The sequence below is a fragment of the Syngnathoides biaculeatus genome, chromosome 23 (genome assembly GCF_019802595.1).
Source record: "Syngnathoides biaculeatus isolate LvHL_M chromosome 23, ASM1980259v1, whole genome shotgun sequence".
Taxonomy (NCBI): domain Eukaryota; kingdom Metazoa; phylum Chordata; class Actinopteri; order Syngnathiformes; family Syngnathidae; genus Syngnathoides; species Syngnathoides biaculeatus.
In genome coordinates, this window is record NC_084662.1 from 13,395,105 (window position 1) to 13,407,948 (window position 12,844).

The 12,844-nt window shown below is 43.8% G+C and overlaps 1 protein-coding gene across 1 annotated transcript; it reads right to left on the bottom strand.

The window, feature by feature from the left end:
• Positions 1-519: 519 nt before the first annotated feature.
• prep (prolyl endopeptidase) lies at positions 520-11,944 on the bottom strand. The gene is made up of 14 exons (XM_061811665.1): positions 10,306-11,944; positions 9,952-10,026; positions 9,580-9,713; positions 9,350-9,480; positions 9,042-9,251; positions 7,873-7,994; positions 7,681-7,786; positions 6,058-6,249; positions 5,765-5,962; positions 4,495-4,598; positions 4,184-4,415; positions 2,968-3,099; positions 2,728-2,884; positions 520-1,221 (listed from the first exon to the last, which is right to left on the bottom strand). The coding sequence occupies exons 1-14, from the start codon at positions 10,639-10,641 to the stop codon at positions 927-929; spliced, it is 2,424 nt and encodes an 807-aa protein (XP_061667649.1). The 5' UTR covers positions 10,642-11,944; the 3' UTR covers positions 520-926.
• Between the last annotated feature and the right edge of the window lie 900 nt (positions 11,945-12,844).

A 12,844-nucleotide genomic window follows, 5' to 3' on the forward strand; every position in this document is an offset into this window, starting at 1 on the left:
AATTGTGCAACAGGATGTGGCAATTATTGGGCTTTTTCCATATTGGGTAACATATGAGCCTTGTGCGCTCTAGTCATGCACCGAAGTAAAAAATAAAAAATAAAAAAAAACAGTGGAGGTCAACTTCTGGGTAGTGAAGATTAAAGCAAGCGTTTTTGGCAGAATGTCAATTTATTTGAAATGACTTCACTAATGTGTATATTTTGTGCATCGTGGAAAAGAATCTAAAGAGAACTTCCAGGACGGAGCTTTGAGATTCATTTTTCTTTAACTAAAATGTTGCTGCATGCTTTTAATTGACCTTATTCTGCAAGTTTAAAAAAAAAAAATGCGATGTACAGTGTAATGTCATTGACTGTCAAGAAGTGGCAATAAAAGTAAGCAAACATAAAAAAAAAAACCCTAAAACATGTATTTTTAATTTTTTTTTTTTACACATTAATAGTGCCTGATTTCTACCACTACAATGCCACTTTTCGCATATAATATTTAGGGGAAGAACCACCCGGCAGATATATCACCGCTTAAAAAAGATGTTTATTATTTGATGCTCCCTTTCCAATGATAACAATCGGCCTATGTCAAGAGGTAGAAATCAGTGAATTTGTATGGAACTACACACACATACACACAACATCCTTTGTACGGTGCAGCCTCATGAGAAATGTGCAAGCTGAGATATCAATAATAAATAACGTAGGCGGGGCGTCCGCCGCAGTTGCCATTTGAGCCTAATGACAGCAGCTGATTGGCTGATCACAGTAACCCCGCCTCCCCCTCTTACAGCATTATGGCCTTCGCACATTAGCTTGCGGTGCTTTCGATAAGTGCAACTGGAGTTCTTCGAGGAGGGCATGGGAGGGAGGAGGCGGGGCACATACACATGCGCGCGCGCGCGCACACACACGTCGACCCGGCATGGCGAGTTATTTGACCCAGGAGATTTTGAGACAGCGGGCGATAAAGGCGTAGGTATCCGCCACTTCCTGGATGACCTTGCTGGTGGGCTTGCCGGCGCCGTGGCCCGATTTGGTGTCAACGAGGATGAACAGGGGGTTGGACTGCTTGCCGCTGCGGCCCACCGTGTGCTGCAGCGTGGCGATGTATTTGAGTGAGTGGAGGGGCACCACGCGGTCGTCGTGATCGCCCGTCAGCAGGAGGACGGCGGGGTACTGGACCCCGTTGTCCTCTGGGACTCTGATGTTGTGGAGGGGCGAGTATCTGGTGGAGCGGACCATTAGATGAACGTGTGGGGAAACAGATGAACATTAGTTTCCCTCTTTAAATATGTTAAGTGCATACCCCGAATATTTACAAGACAATTACATATCAAATAAATGTTCCTAATTTTGTTTAAACTGCTCACAAAAATGAGGAACACCCGGCAAAGGGGTGGAATTTCAGGATGTGCATAATGATGCATATTGTGAATTTTGACCTAGAAGCTCACATTAAGTCCACCTGTGAAGGTTATCATGCATTCAGGTTTATCCAGAAATATCAGACAAAAAGCCATTTTTTTGTTGAGTAGTTAATATTGCAGCAGTCTTTTCTTTTAAAATAATCTTGGCTAAATATCAACATATTTAATGCACATTCCATTGCCCTATTATATGAAGCTATGTGATTATAAAATATATAGTACATCTCAAAACCATGACAGACCTGTGTTGCTTAGAATGTCATTTTCTGGGCATAACTGTCAGCTATTTGAGTATTTTTTTTGTGTGTGTGTAGAATACATTCGTAATTATTTGTGTATAGAGGCATAATGGCTGTAATCGGCTGGCACCAAGCTCAGGTTGAACCCCGCCCATCGCCGAAAGAATGCTGGGACAGGCTGTAGCATGCCCGTGACAAGTGACAAGAGGCGGAACGAAAAATGGATGCAAGGATGAAGCAGAATGGAGTGCACTAGTTTGCTCCAACCAGCAGAGGATGCACTCACTTTATTTGCGGCCTAAAGAAGTCAAGACGATGTCAGCTATGGCGACTCCATCAATTAGCGTTTGTCTGTATTTTTGGTGTATTGAGTTGAATCTTAATGGAAACGGAAGCTGACCAACATACCATAAATTCCGGCTTACAAGCCGCGACTTTTTTCCACATGCTTTCAACCGTGCGGTTTATGTGGTGATACAGCTAATTTGTGTATTTTTTCTAACAGACGCAAGGGGGGCACTCGAGCGGAAAAGGTAAGAATGAGACCGGTGGAATATATGTGCAGAGGAAGTGACTTTTACCGGCCCTGTTAGCATTGTGCTAGCGTGTTACTGGCATTGTCTCAGTGATATTTACCAGTAAGTTTTATTTTAACCGGCCCTGTTAGCATTAGCGCTAGCTTTAGCACAGAGCTATCTTCACCACTAGCGTTAGCGCAGCACTAGCATTAGCACTAGCTTTAGTGCCGCGATAGAGTTAAACTCTTTCTGTGTACTGTCTTTGTAAATATCTCGTGTTTCAATGTCGGTTTCAATGTGGGCACTTGCTGCTTTTACACAGCTGCAGCGTATGTATATACCAAATGGTATTTCCTTTACAAATGTACTCGGTGAGGCTTGCAACCAGGTGCGCTCCTGAGGCTGGGTATTACGGTACTCAAGTTAAATTTACCAAATTTGTCTTTTTGTGGTAGCACCTGGTGAGGCATTAAAATTAAATCCAAACTCAGTGGAAGCATTGCAACTAAAGCTGTAAACTATGAAAGTGACCATGTGTGTCACTTACCTGATGAGCCACTCAAACTGCTCTTTTTCTTCCGAGCAGCCGAAGTCGGTGGTCCACGCGTGGCCGATAGTGAACTTATGGAACTTGAGCATGTCCATGACGCCGACTTGAGCGACAGCGCAGCCGAACAGCTCAGGCCGCTGGTTCACGCAGGCCGCTGCGTGCCACGAAAAATACATCACAGGCGGCCGCAGAAATAAGGAAGAAGCTGTTTTGTTACCATCTCTGGGTGACGCGTACCTACAAGCAGGCCGCCGTTTGAGCCTCCATTGATGGTGAGCTTGGACGGAGATGTGTACCCTTCCTTGATGAGGTACTCAGCTGCACACTGAAAGTCTGTGAAGCAGTTCTGCTTGTTGGCCAACATGCCAGCTAAAAGACAGAGCGGAGTATCACTCATTAGTGGCCTTGTGAAACATACTTATGTCAGTGATTCACAGCTACATAATTCTATCCATTTTCTGTACTGTTTTTCCTCATCAGGGTCACATTCACACTTAAAACTAAAAACAATTTAGTCTTCAATTGATAGTCAAGATAACTAGCGATCAAAACCACAACGGAAGCTGGAGTTGTCCATCAAATGTCAAAAATGCGTCTGCATCTCTGATCTATTGACAGGTCATATTTTCCATAACTCCCGGCCTACAGAGCGCACCTGGTTATAAGCCTCACCCAGTTTATTTGTAAAGGAAATACCATTTGGTACATACATACATCGCAGCCGTGTAAAAGCCGCAAGTGCCCACATTGAAACTGACATTGAAACACCAGATATGTGTAAAGAAAGACGGTACACAGACAGTTTAGTGCTAGCGCCGCCAGGTTAATGTTGGCGCCGCTCTAACAGTCAGTTAAATAAAAAAATAATAATAATAAAAAAAAAAAAAATCACACACTGGTAAAAATCACTAAGACGCGGCAGTAACACGGTAGCGCAGCGCTAACACAGCCGGCCCGGTAAAAGTCACTTCCTCGGCACATATATCCCACCGGTCTCACCCTTTTCCGCTCGACTGCCCCCTTGAGGCCGTTAGAAAAAAATGCACAAATTAGCCGCATCAACGCATAAGCCGCAGAGTTGAAAGTGTGTGAAAAAAGTTGCGGTTTGTAGGCCGGAAACTATGGTAGGCTTGATTTACACGACAGGATGAAATGACCAATTCCAATTTAGTGCCTGTTGCAAACCCCCTTCTAGGCACTCTTTGAATCGTGTTTGCATCCTTGAGTTCATGTGATGTGATTGGTGTGAGCTGTGGAAGATAGCAGCTCCTATTCACTAATTGTGTGTTCGTGTTTTCCCGGGATTTAAAAAAAAAAAACTGATACGTGTATTGATGACTGTGCCTCTCCTTTCCTACGTGAGAACATTACAGTAAAGGTATATTGTACAAATCACTGCTATAAAGCAAATTTCCCTGACTGCCACTGAGTTAATTAATTTCAATTTCATCACCTTTGTGCCAGGTTTCGCCATACTCCCCGCCTCCCCTGATGTTGGCGACGGCCAGGACTCCACCCAGGTGGCGCACGAAGATTAGCCGCGAGACGCTGTAGCTCGGCGTGATGGAGATATTGAAGCCACCGTAGCCGTACAGGAAGCCCGGGTGGGAGCCGTCCAGCTTGATGCCCTTCTTGTGAACGATGAACATGGGGATCTGAGTGCCGTCCTTGGAGGCGTAGAAGATCTGGACAAGAAGCAGCGCACGGTGGAGAAATGGGAAAGATGGCCAGGGGCGGCAGGTGTATCAAATCCACTGATGTTACCTGGGTGGTCTGGTAGTCTGAGGGGTCAAAGCCTTTGACTGTGACCTCTCGAAAGATGTGCGGGTGCAGAGGATCCTTGGTCAAGTCGCAATGATAAATGATGGCTGGATGAAAAAAAGAGAACATAGCGTAAATTCAGTCACTTGAGTGTTTTTTTTTTAATTGCAAATCTTGATTTCTTAATAATTTTGTTGACCATATGGAATTCGACTGCTCTAATGTTTGTTTCATCATAGTTATGTTGAGTATGGACTTCACTACTTAGCAAGTACCAGAAGAAGACTGGGCTTGATTCTTTCACAGTGTAAAACACTTACTGTAATTTCCGGCCTATAAGCCGCAACTGTTTTTTCCCCCCACACGCTTCCAACCCTGCGGTTTATGCTAATTTGTGCATTTTTTCTAACGGCCGCAAGAGGGCACAAAGATAAGAGCGAGACCGGTGGAATATATGTGGCAAAGAAGTGACTTTTACCGGTTCGACCCTGTTAGCGCTACCTACATGGGTTTTTTTGTTTTTGTTTTTTTAAAAACAGCTGTTAGCGCGGCGGCGATAGCGTTAAACTCTCTGTGTACCGTCTTTCTTTGTAAATATCTCGTGTTTCAATGTGGGCACTTGCGGCTTTCACACAACTGCGGCGTATGTATGTACCAAATGGGTTTTTTTTTTTTTTTTTTTTTACAAATGTACTGGGTGAGGCTTATAACCAGGTGCGCTCTGTAGGCTGGGAATTACGGTAATTGTCTGTGCTGATTTCACGCTTTATCTCAGTTCACAAAGTGCTTTGCAAAGCCTCACATTCATCCATTCATACACTCAAGGCTGACTGCTGCCGTCATGCTCACAGGGAGAAATGTAGGGTGCAGTGTCTTGCCAAAGGACACTTCAACACTAACAGTCATAGCTGGGATTTGAACCAGTGACTGGACAACCTGCTCTAGCCACTACGCCGGGTGACTTTCAGCGTTCAGGCGGGACAGATCACCAGCCATCAATCGCAGGGCAAAACAAAAATAATCAGGGAACAAAAAAAATCAGTAGGCATGTGTATATATTTCTTTGTTATAGTTTAGTTTCTATTTTGCTGTTTGTCACTTTTGGGAGATTTACTTTTAAATCTTAGCCCAGGATATTACAAATGAACTACATTTTTCATTTTTTTGAAGCACATTTACACTTCTCTTTAATGTGATTTGAACAAAGTTTTCAAGAGAGCAATACTTCAAAATTCACACACATCCTTCAGCATTCATTCCAGTTCAATTGTACCTGGCGAGAGAAATGAGGTAAAATAGTAAAAGATCTCAGAGTCGCGCTTCCTTCCCGTGAATCCGACCACAGAACCGACATCCAGAGGGAAGGTCCTGAGCTCCTGCCCGGAACTGAGACGATACATTTTCAAGACATTCTTCACGTCGTGGAGGAAGCACACAAACAAATAGAGGGAGAATGTGCACGTGGCGAATACTGCGAACATCAGAGAGCAAAACGCAGACTGAACGTGAAATGAAGGAAATGAACAGAGCTGGAGGATTCTGGCTGCTGCTGCTGCTGCTGCTTACCGATGACGTCCTTGTCATGCTGGGGGATCAGCTCCACCCAGTCACTCTGAGCTGGCGAGGCAAAGTCGATGTTAATGAGGCGGTAACGTGGGGCATCCAGGTTGGTCTTGAACGTGAACACCGTGCCCTCGTTGGTTACGTACTCGTATTCGGCGTCAAAGTTGTCGATGAGCTTCACCCATGGCAAAAGTCCTGGATTTATAGAGAGGAGAGACGGCAGACTTGAGACTTGAACACGTGACCACGTCACGAGGGAAAAACTGTGAGAAGGGCAAGCAGCCAATCGGACACAGATTGTGGTCATGTATCTATTACCTAAAGCGTTATAACATGCAACACAGATGCCCTTTGTGGGCCTGTGCTCATTGCATTTCCCACTAAATTAGAATTAATTTAGCAGTCTTTATAGTAAAGTTATGTGATTGTAGTGTAGTGTAGTTGTAGTGTTTTTCATACAAATATTTCCCGTTATTATGGCTTCACTACTGTGATAACGTAGTGTTAGAATACAGCAACAATTTGGGCTAACGGGGGTATAAAGGGAAAAACCATTTAGATAATACAAAGCTCATACAGCTGTCACTCACATTTGAAAAATTTACGCATGTGGTCAGTCATGCTCGCAGATAAAGTTGCGGGTGTGATTAGGGATGGAATCTCAAGACCTTAAAATAACTCATTGAATAACTGTAAATTAAAAATAAAATAAATTTCAAACTCAGAAATGATCATTTCCCAATTTAATTGATATTAGTAGCACATGATGGAAAATGGTATTTAAAATTTTTCATCAATAAAAATTCTTGATCTGACAAACTTTAACTGAAGAAAAAGTTAAATGTCAAGGAATAAACACGAAGGCTCTATACCTGCAATGTTTTGAAAATGCTGAAAGTTTATTTCAACATAATCGGCGTTAGCTCGCTAGCGATACATTGTAACAAACATTCCTGTCGCCAATCATGATGTATTGTTGTAATCTAGCGAAATTTACGGCGCTATCTATTGTCAATCAATTAATGAAATCTGGATCTTCCTAAAGCATGTAGAGGGGTGCACACGCGCATCACTGCGACTGCCGTAAATAGGAGGCCAGCTTGCTAGAACGCGCCTTTATGTTCGTGCGCTCGACAAATTGGCCACATTGAATCAAGCGACGAGGTGGATGATAGTCGAACGTCTTTTTGGGTTTTTTTGGGCACGCCATCACAAGATCAACCAAAACTGCCTCGCGATCGACACATTGAGCACCCCTCGGTGTAACTGAGTTTCCTTTGACGTGGCTCGTGATGTTGATAACTTTCGACGTAAATACGCTCGCAGTACGTGAAGCAGCTCAGGACATGCGCTTTTGGCATCACTTCCATACATGCTCAGTACGGTTAACTTGCATTTCCTGTTTCCGGGTGAATACTGATTGTTTAGGAGCAGACATGTTTTGTCAATGTTTATGAAATAAACACGTAAATTAAAATCGAGACTATACAATATAAGCGACGCCTTTCAATATCTATTTTTTTCTACTCGTGTTATTTTTCGTGCTCGAAAGTTCAGATTTGCGAGTGCGATGGCGTGAACGCGCTCGTCAAATGTGAGTGACTGATACAGTAGTGTCAAACGTGCCTGTAATGCCCTGAGGTGTCTTCTTGAGGTCACAATACCACAATCTGTTGACAGGATCGCAGCCTTCCCTGATGGACAGCAGCACATAGCGGCCATCATCTGAAACCTGCAGAACAATAAACACCTTTCTGTAAGTATGACGAACTAAGCACAAACACGAGTTCATCCTCATTTTGGAGGGCGAGCAACGACCTCGGCGCCGCTCATCCACTTGGGATGATCGGGAAACTCGGCGCAGAGGACGTCCTCTGACTGCGGGGTTCCTAAAACGTGGAAGTACAGCTTCTGGTCCAAGTTAGTCGAGGTCTCGGTGCCTGGAAGAGAACACATGTAGGGTGCCATTAATGCTTTGAATTGGTGAAAGAAAAATAATTTGGGATGTGTTGTTTCGCTTTGCTGTCACTTGGGTTTCTGGCTCCAAGAACGAAATCTTCCACACTTTTACTACACCCTCATTGGCTGGTTTATCAGTCACATTCTATGTATCAGATAAAATAGATGCCATTCAATATATTAGGACTACTAGAGCAAGAAAAATGTTTATTGTGCCATTTCGCAAACATGTTTCAAAAACATGCTGAGGATGCCTTGGGGAACCATTTTTTATTTATAAAGCTCAATAGTACATATGTACGGACTACATTTACAAGGTACTTTAGTCAATTCTTCAATACGTGTAACACATACAGATGTGGCAGCACACGCTAACGTCACATCAGGAAGGAAAGGAGAAAGAAGCAGGAATATTTGACTGAAGAAAAAAAAAAAAAGAATGGAAAAAGTATTCTTATCAGCAGCAAGGAATTATTATCCATAAATATCAAGTTTTGCTTTTTCGCCATTGTTACAGCTTTTACTTTTCTACCAATATAAGTTCCATTGAAAAAGTACTACTAAATTCAAATGAATGGAAATTATCAAATTGATATCAGGAGAGCTAAAATACTTCTTTATTTGAACGTCTGGCTGTAAAAACAAACAGTTACTCGTTGATTTGGAGGAAAAAGTACACTAGTTGTTTTTTGGGATGTAAAAAAAGGTTAAATGTCTTTTCAGTCGTGATTTGTTTTTCCATTGTTGCTATGTATTAAAGCTCCCTAAATTAGAATATTGCAGTTCTTTTGGTGACGTCAAACGTGACGAAGTAATGTTCATGCATTACAAGTCATAGATATTAATGATCCAATTACTCCCAAAGGACAGTAACTATCACAAAACAGGTTGGAAGTAACCTGCAACACATGTATTTCATTTAAGCCCACTATGGAACGAAGAAGGATCGATTTATTTCTGGTGTCATTTCAAAACTATCTAGAATATCAAACACTTAATTTTCCTGATATGATGTGCCGTGACCTCACCGTCGCTTTTGCCTTCCTGCTCAGGGTAAGAGTTGTAGAAAAGGCCCTTCCCGTCATGCGTCCACGACATGCAGCTGAACTTGACCCGCTGCAGGTGATCCTCCAGAGGAACGGCGCCTTCCACGCGCAGGAAGTGCATCTCCACCCAGTCCGAACCGCTGGCACTAGTGCCGTACGCCAAGTACTCTCCATCTTCCGAGAAAGCGTAGCCTTAAAAGGGAGAGAAAGTTATATTTGTCAATTGGGCTCATTAAAAAAAAAAAAAAAAAAAAAAAATCAATGTTAAGAAATTTGGTCTTGAGCTTTACCTCGTAATGCAACCGTCCCGTCGTCAGAAAATGTGTTAGGATCCAAAAACACAGTAGGCTCCGCATCGAGGTTTTCCTGCACATACATCACACTCTGGTTCTGAAGGCCAGTATTGAAAAAGTGAAAGTACCTGCATATGAGGACGGACGAACATCAAAACATGATAACCATGAACTGGGTTATTACGAACAAATGATCAAGAATTGTGTTGTGCAGATGCCAGCCTTACCTATTTCCCCTTTTGAAGGGACAACTATACTTGGGATAATCGTACAGCTCGGTCATGCGCTCCTTGAACAGATCCCGCACCTCACAGTGCTCCAAAAATGGCAACGTGAGCTGATTTTGAGCACTGACGAATGCCTGTGAAATCAAATTGAATGACGTGGTCTCAGAGTTAGTTGTTGTTCTTGAAAATATCTTTTGGGACGATTGGACGACTCAACTAGACTGACCCACTAAATTGAGTGCAGTATGTTATTTGAGGCAGTTCATGAAATATTGAGCAAAATGTTTTGAAGCCAGACTTTGAGTTAAAGTGAGAACGGTGTACTTCCCTTGGCGCACAAGTCACCAGGTTTGAGTCAAATACTTTATTTACCTGTGTTTTTTCACTGTCGGGGTCCTCCAGCCAGCTGTACGGATCTGGTATTTTGTAGCCATGATAATCATCCACCTAGCATAAGTAAACAGATGATAATCACCCACCTAGGCTAAGTAAACAGCTCGTGTCAGAATTCTACGTGATCCTTTAATCATAATTAGCGAGGAAAGGTCCGGAATTCATCCAGAAATGTGGGAGAGGCTGTCACGGGAGCTAGCTTGGCTAACCCCGCTAAGCTAACTAGCATGCTAACAAAAGAAGGCGTTACAGTCAATGAATGAAACCGCACAAATGACAGCAACGCTGCTTATTAGCATGCTAAGGCTAATCGGGGTAACGCGATTTACTTACAATTGCATCGTCACGGTAAGCGGCGGGGTAGTGAAAAGCCATTCTGGACGCCAGTGTTCGGGAGTTACGTAATAACAAAAATTGCTCCAATGCCCGAAGTGGATATTTTGAAATGATTCTCTGGAAGACGTACAACATTAACTTAAGACCTAACACATTGGACACAGGGGACCCGCTCGAACCTTTGCTGCCATACGGCCGCCAAAGAGCACCGTCAAGAGGGGACGTTCGGTCTGCTTGGACGTGTGCCAAAGTGAGCGCCCCCTGTCGACAGGATAAAATATTCTCACTATGCAGTGAAGGTTGGAAGAAGCAGCGGAAGAAATGCCACTTCATTCCTGGCTGGCGGTGGGCAGCTTGTCGTCATTAAACATGTCTTTCAATTACAATCGCGAAAATAAAAAACAAATTATAAGCAATGACTCACTAGTTAAAGGTCAAGTGTCATGAAATGCATGATTTTTAGTATGTTATTAATGTAAAAACGTCAGCCCTATATGGAGCCATCTGTTTTTTTTCACCACAAAACATGATTTTGACGTATGTGGCTTTTTGTAACTCCCGCCATGAAAATCCTCTCGAGGGATTTGTTTTCGACAAGAAGCAGGAAGTGACGTTGGAGGCAGTAGCGCGCTCAAGCGGACTCATTGGTTTCTATTAGTTTTACCTGCGGGAAGACTCGTTGTTCCTTCGTGTTAACCAAAATGCCGGCTCGTTGCATTCCTGGATATTGCTCGAACACTCGGGAGGATGGATTTACCCTTCATAAGTTTCCAAGAGGCCCGGTTCGTCGTGAGAAATGGATTGCACGGGTGCAAAGGACGAGAGCTTCGTGGGTTCCAAATGACAGATAGGTGTGTGTACAGTTACTTAAAAAAAATAATAGTTTGGGGGCGACCACATAATCCGTCTCTCATAATGTAACAAAAGATCCGCGTACATATGACAGGGGTGGTAAACGTGTCGATGTGCGCGTCGGGCTCGCCGGCGAAGGCTTCCGTGTCGGGCTCACCGGCGAAGGCTGCCACGTTGTGCCTCGCGGACGAGCACGGCTTCGGCCGGGCTGGCCCATACACACTGTCTGGGAGTCTGTTGTTAGTTAGAAGTGATCCGCATATCATCTAAATATGGCTCGAAACGATAGGGTTATATTGCCCCGGACACTTCACTCGATTGTGAGATGTTCTCTTCTTCCGTGTCAGAAGGGGCGTGTTCCATAGTAGGGGCCACAGCGTCTTTTCAATGACAAATGTCCGGGGTGACGTCACGGACAGTAGATGCAGCTAACACGGCGACCACTTGGATGTCGAATGACACTTCCACAATTTGGTGCATGGATGACGCGCCCTCCGCTCATATAAATGTTTTCGTATGGACATTGAAGTGAATAATGTTATATGTATTTTTCATTTCAATATCTAATTTAGAATGTTTATAGGGATGACACTTGACCTTTAAGTTTTTGTCGATATCTGCCTTTCAACGTTTTGCATTCTTATTTGCTATTTGACTCACAAGCCCTTATTTTGTTGCATGTAATTTATTTTTTCCTCTCCAAACAGTTTAGGCCATATGTGTGACGAGCACGGTTGTAAATGTTGACCTTTACACCTCGAGCTAAAGGCTATGTGGGTCCACCGGGAATCTCCATCATCAGCTCTTATCTACGTGACAGTGAAGGAGAGACCTCCACCTCTCCCTCGTCTTTCTTTCTGCTCGCCTCCCCCTCCCCTCCCCTCTCTTCCGTCCCTTCCTTCCTCGCCTGACTTGATCAATCAATCTTGATTTGACTATAATTATCACTGGCGCCCATTCTTTGCACGAGGCCGATAGCGCGCCGATAAGGCAAAACGAAGCGGCACGTAACTGAAGGGCCTCGAAGGAACACAGGTTGAGCCCTCTGAAGTCAAATAAAAGTGACTCATTCCTAGAAACGGGCTTTTAACTTGCCGTGTCGTTGTCGGCGGCATCATCTAAGCGACGGTTTCAACACGCCAAGGCGCGATGCACTGGCTTCTTTACCGCGCCGATAAGCCCTTGGAAACAGGTTTGAATGGCGTGGCGCTGCCTCAGACGTAAAAAGAAAAGCGCGTTGTTTGGATGCCAGTGTCGATCAGACACTCAGATGTCCTGTGACGCATTCCGCGCAGTTCTTACTTTCAGATTTATCTTCACACGTCACATTTCAGAACAAAAGGTTAGTCGTCGGTATAGTCGAGAATTATGCAAAGCGAAAGTGGGTGATGAGGCGGAGGGCGGGCTGAAGGGGAGCATATGAATGTTTCTGTCCTGTTTTTTTTTTTTTTTTTTTTTGCTTGGGGTGGGGTGAAGACGTTCAAATTGGGGGTAGAATGGAAATGTTTGAAGGTACACATTTCAGGTCAAAGGATGATCCCGGCCTTCATCCGATTCTTTTCTTTTTGAAGAATACCCCACGATGCAAAAGGGACGTTTTCCTGTCCGCCTTTGCCAAATATAGGTCACTGAAACCATTGTCCTTTTTAACCAGGGGGAGACAAACACTGACAGTTTGAATGAG

What these genes read in the sequence shown, in the direction of transcription:
- prep (XM_061811665.1), bottom strand. Translation starts at nt 10,641, where the DNA reads ATGAAGTGGCATTTCTTCCGCTGCTTCTTCCAACCTTCACTGCATAGT. An exon ending in CCGACAGTGAAAAAACACAG is followed by an intron (nt 9,714 to 9,951) that starts GTAAATAAAGTA and finishes TTGATTTCACAG; the next exon opens with GCATTCGTCAGTGCTCAAAA. An exon ending in CAGACTACCAGACCACCCAG is followed by an intron (nt 4,416 to 4,494) that starts GTAACATCAGTG and finishes CTTCTTGTCCAG; the next exon opens with ATCTTCTACGCCTCCAAGGA.